This window comes from Choloepus didactylus, chromosome X (genome assembly GCF_015220235.1).
Source record: "Choloepus didactylus isolate mChoDid1 chromosome X, mChoDid1.pri, whole genome shotgun sequence".
NCBI classification, from domain to species: Eukaryota; Metazoa; Chordata; class Mammalia; order Pilosa; family Megalonychidae; genus Choloepus; species Choloepus didactylus.
In genome coordinates this window covers 166960303-166965854 of record NC_051334.1, presented here as the reverse complement: position 1 = coordinate 166965854, position 5552 = coordinate 166960303, and the positions used below count along the sequence as shown (strand labels likewise).

At 43.1% G+C, this 5552-nt stretch overlaps 1 protein-coding gene across 2 annotated transcripts; it reads right to left on the bottom strand.

Annotated features, from left to right (window-relative positions):
- Window positions 1–679: 679 nt before the first annotated feature.
- LOC119522854 (STE20-related kinase adapter protein beta-like) lies at window positions 680–2910 on the bottom strand. Of its 2 annotated transcripts, XM_037821541.1 has the most exons (2): window positions 1670–2910; window positions 680–1606 (listed from the first exon to the last, which is right to left on the bottom strand). In XM_037821541.1, exons 1-2 carry the CDS (start codon window positions 2495–2497, stop codon window positions 1238–1240), a joined length of 1197 nt encoding a protein of 398 aa, XP_037677469.1. In that variant the 5' UTR covers window positions 2498–2910; the 3' UTR covers window positions 680–1237. The 2 variants fall into 2 exon arrangements, with proteins under 2 accessions (XP_037677469.1, XP_037677468.1); XM_037821540.1 differs by having other exon boundaries at window positions 680–2890.
- Window positions 2911–5552: the final 2642 nt, after the last annotated feature.

The window sequence follows — 5552 nt, the reverse complement described above, 5'->3', positions numbered from 1 at the left end:
GAGGATCCATGGTGATTGCCTATTTGTAGTTTCTGCCAGCTCAATAAGGTGAGCTTCTAAAGTATTCCTAACCCCTCAAGCCTCAGAGAATCATTTTACCGTGATTTCCATTTCTGCCAATCACTTTCCATCTGCCAGGTATGCCTGCTTGATGAAGAGCCAGGCCTCACCTTGGTTAGGGTTAACGATTTAGGCAGCTCTGGCCTTCAGGAAAAATGCAAGCGGCAATGGAGAGTGAGAGCAAGAACTGGAGCCAAGGAAACAGCCCCTGCCAACAACTTCCGTTCTTTCCCTTTCCTTCAGCATGGCTGCCCAAGGAGCCCCGAGTGACTATTGATGGTGATCTGTTTGTTTCGCAATTGACAAAGAAGGAGGGAGCCCTTTCTGACATTTTTGCCTAGAGGCCCCAGATTTCTCAGTCTGAAACTGCCAAATACACAACTTTGGGTGGATATTTGGCTGAATCACTTTGAAGGGCCTGTCAGTGCCTAAAATGGAAATTGTTAGAAAGCAGAGGAGGGTGGTTGCCAGCAACCATGAAATGGTAATGACCAAATCATTTATTTTTTTTTTTTTTTTTTCACAATTCAATAAATCTTTATTAAGCTCCCACAAGGTGCATTAATTTCTGATTGATAATTTATATAAGTAGTTAAAAAAGCCAATCACAACTTCTCTATGTATTTCAAGTGAATCATTTAATCTGACTGAGGCTCAGTTTGATGTTACCATAAGTACCAACAGTAGAAAATAGGAAAGTATAAACATTTTCCCTTGTACCAAAAAGTGCCAGAATAAACTTAGCCTATCGATTTAACAATAGCTGATCAAAAAGACCACAGGATCTCGGGGAAAAAAAAAATACGCTCTCTGAGGGCTCAATCCACCAAGGGCAGCAAAATGCTGAAGAAAATAACTGGCTCAAAAACTATACTGAGAGATCAAGAAAGGAGTTAGTCACAGCTTACAGAAAAAATTCAAGAACAGAGGACACAAAATTTGTAGCTAGATGCTAGATTAATAATTCTGAAGTTTCCCTGGAGTTATGATAGCACTCTGAGATAAATGAGGGGGCTATAAGCATACCCCTTTGAACAAAGTGGTTTAAAATGATAGATTCTCCAGTGTGCCAACTGTATTTTCAAGTATAATTCTGGTATTTGTACCTAGTAATACAGAAGAAAAAGCAGCAGGGAGAAAGTGTCAAGTATGTAGGACATAAAATGATTTGGCAGCTCTAGAATTTCCAGTTTGAGTCTTTTTCATAAGGAAAGGCACATTCTGGCTCAGTCCAAGGTAACACTGGAGGCACTGCTATTGATGGCTTGTTGTAAGCAGGAGGCAACAGTGAAAGTATTGAATCCTGGCTTTGCTCTTTCATCTTTTTGAAGAATACATGGGACAATAAACTGCTTGCTGATGGCCTTTTCTCAGGGTCTTGTTGCAAACAGAGTTGCACTAAACTGAAGAAGGCAGGAGAGAAAGTTTTTGAGGATGGCGTTTGCAGTCTGTCACTATTTACTGTGCACGTTCCACTGGACACAAGTACACTTTCTCCAATCCCAGAGTCTACACCTGATCGGGAATTTTTCATTCTGGAATCTGACTGAGGAAAAATTCTGATATTCAATGGGCTATAAGGAGGACCTTTCAGTTTCTGTAACAGCATCTGAGTCCTGTGCATGTCCTGGAAAGGTACTTGCCCACTGGCTAATTCACAGGCTGTAATCCCAACACTGTAAATATCTGACTTCACATTATATCCATGTAAATCCTGTCTCAGGAGTTCTGGACTCAGCCACGGCTGCACTGATGTGCTGAACTGTGGGAAATCAAACACAGCCCTATGCCTCTGTCCGTGCTTAATCAAACTATGCAGATGGGACAGGCCAGAGAGGGTCACTAGGCCATCACCAGAAATGAGGATATGGCTGGCTTTAATACTCCTGTGAATACAGCCATTTTGGTGCAGATAGTTCAACCCTCTCACTGCTCCAAAAAGAATGTTTCTTATTAAAGTTTCACTCATTCCTTCAGGAAAGTAAGTCCTCAAGAGTTGATTTGCTGAACCATAGGCCATAAATGGAGAAATAACCCAAAGCCAGCTGCCAACAGTGAAAACTGTCCAATAAGTTGTTATATTGGGGTGCCGGAAAAAGTGGGATAGAATCACTGCTTTCTGTAAAGCTTTCAGGCGTTCTTCAGTGCAGTTTTCCAGGTTTGTAATTTTTATAGTCACCAGTGTTCCTGTAGGAGTATGCCGTGCGAGGTAGACAGAAGTCAAGTTCTCAAATCCTCTTCCTATTTCCGCTTGAAGTTCATAGTGAGAAACATTGGTGGAACATATCACATCACTGGCTCTAGTAGGAGGAGGAGGAAACCAGGAAAGGGTTGGCTCATCAACCAAGTATTGATGAATACTGGTATCCGACTGCCTTTCAGGTCTGAGTGATTCAACTCGTGTTCGTGAAGTGCAGAAACAATCCAAAAGAGACATTGAATAGCTTTAGTTCACAGAAAGTCACAAAAATCCATCTATCCCAAAGTAGAAGATTTTTGTTTTATCTTCAAGATGTAGAAATATCCTTTATGATTTTAAGTTCTCAATTCTATTCTTCTTGGAATTTGTTGACAGATATCGAAGACATGCACAGATTATCGTGCAAATAACTCCTTTCTACCTTCTTTAACAGAGTATTAATCTCAATAGTTTATGAAGATTCCTGGCGGCGACCACGGCCAGCGACTCTTCTCAGGCTGCGGGCGGAGCTGGGAGTTCCGCCCACGGAGGGACGAAGCAAGCGCGCTAGGCCCGCTCGCTACATGGGCCGCGGGGAATTGGAGGGCTGCGCGACTGGGCCAGGAGCCGTCCGCCTGGAACTTTGCCCCAGCCACAGGCACCCCGCTGGGACACGCATCGCCCCACCCGGCCCCAGGTCGTGGCCCCGCCTCCCGCCCCAGGGCCGGAAAGCGAGCCAAATCATTTATTTTTGCAATGAAATGTCATTCCCTAACACTACAAAGACAGGTTTTTTTTTTCTTTCCCCTCACTTAAAAGTGCTGACTACCTATAAAAACTGGCAAAAGTGTGTCTGTGTGCCATGCACAGGTACACACATGCCTCCAGCCCTCTCCCACCCTCCATGCATCATAGACCAAGCCACCTCCACGGTCCTGGAGCCCAGCTGCAATTTGGGATGAATTAAGAGGTTGGCCGATTGTGAAAGGTAATCATGCTTTAACCACCCTATAAAATGAAGGAGAATTCATTTGGTTATTTATAAGACGGTGTGTGGCCGACCTTACTACAATGGGAAATACAGTGGGCAGTAATAGTCTTTACCCAGAAGCATGATGTGGGTCTTGTAACAATCTGTTCGCATCTAGTTAGAGCTGCATCTAGGCAACATGGCATTTAATAAGATTTTACTATTTGCATCTGCTCAGTAGCAGGCAAATCAGGCGAGATCTCTAATTCTGTATCTTTCATTTTAAAACTCTGGCACTTTTTTTTTCTGAGTTTAAGAGGAAGGAATGGAAAATCCATTGTGGGTTGACACTGGGAAATGGAAGAGGATCTACTATTTCTTTGAAAACAGCCATTATGGTACTGCTCCCTAGGGCCGATTCCTGGGTGGCTTTAACCACATGCAAAGCCCCAGGTCCCTCTTTTAGGTTTTACATATTAACCCCTACATAACGATCAGTGAAAATTTATACTACCATAAGGTTTATTTTAAAATAATACTCTACAAGCCTTTTGGCTTGAAAATATTTCAATAATGTCTGCACACTCAATACAGAAAACAAAGACGGTTCCATTCAGCTCTCTTTTTAGTAGGCTTGGAGAGGTCTCTGGATCATAGTCATCAGTCAAAAGTTTTTGATCAGTGTCTTTTTCAACAGAAGTGGTTTTCCCCAAAGTTGTCTGTGATTGTTAGGGTGGGATCCATTTGGTAGGCAGGTCTGGTGTTAAGAAAGGCTTTGGGAGCTTCACTGTTAAGCCATGGATTTTGATCATCTGAATATGGCAGTTGCTTGATATCTCACTGAATTGAAGTCTCTGTTTTTGGAATCTCTATTTTTCAAGGGCTGAGGAAGCCCACTGGAAAAAAGTGGTTCTGCTGTGGTGAATCTCTCCTTCAGAATCCCCTGTAGGGTTGGCTCAAAGAGGAGTTGTAAATTAGGCCAACTCTGAAATTTCTGTCCCTTTCCCCACATTTTAAGCCTGACACCTCAAAACCCTCAATCCATGTATATCTAATACCACTCTCTCTCAGTCTCACTTTCCTCATCTGTGACATGAAGGACCTAAGGCTAGTTTTAGATGGACCAAGCTAGTTCTCCCCAAGTTGTGACATTCAGCAAATCTAATGGATTTGCAGCATAGGGGAATGTGGCCATTTTCCAACACTTTGTTTAGTTTTGAGAAACCCATGTTATACAATGTCCTTTCCCTATGTTTCCCTTTTAAGAGGAAAGCACCACCCATTTCCAGTGTCATAAAGTCAACACTCTGCAGCTCTGCATGAGGAACCCTTTTTTCTCTGTGGAAGGGGCACAGAATGCCATGGAAACCAGGGCAGGTACCTGTACCTAACAAGGGATGCAGACAAGTGAGGTGGGGTTGGGGGGGCAGGCGGTCCTTAGAGCAGCCAGAATCGTATGGACCATCCTCATTCCTCCCATGAAGCTGGCCTCACTGAGAATTATGATGGTTCAGAGCAGAGATCCCTGACCCAGCAGCCCTGGGTTCAAATACCAGCTCTCCTGCTTACTAGCTGTTTTCCTTGTGCAAGTGCCTCAGTTTCCTAATCTGTAAAATAATAGTACTCAATTGTAACACTGCAGAGTATTGTTGGGAGGATTAAATGAGATGAAATGAGCATGTAAAGTGCTTAGAACAGTATCTAGCACACATATACAAAATGCTCAGTAAATGGTAACCATTCTTATTATCAGGTGCACATGTCCAGGTATGGATCCAGGAGTGGAGAAGGTTATACTACTCTGGGCCATCCTCTCTCTCTCTTGTCTAAGACTCTCTGTGGCCTAGGACAACTTTTGTGAAATGTCTGCCATGGAATAAGTGACTTTCTCCTTTCTACATTTCTCACCGTCCTATGGACAACCTATCCCAGCCTTAGTCTCCCTAAGTTCACAAGTCAGTGATAATGACTGAAAGGATGGAAAAATTTCTGAAGAGAGGGAAAGTATGGTTGTTTAAACCCAAGCAGTTGTCTCCCACATTTGCGGAGGACTTACCAGAAGTCAGAATTGAAGATTCTTGATGGTGACAAAGGGTCTTTAGGAAAGAATGCTTCCTTGGAGTTCTCCATGTCTACAGAAGCCCAAGAAAGAGAAAACAGAGAGATCACAGTTGGACCCAGAGAAGACATTTTTGTCATGGATAGATAAAATGCTGGACCAGATTCCTAAAATAGGTTATGTAGTCTCTTTCCCTGGTGAATTGGGAAAAGAAGGGCTGGCCATCTGTCCTAGATGGTTTCGTAGAATATCAGAGCAAGAAGAGCCCTTAGAGGTCCTCTTAT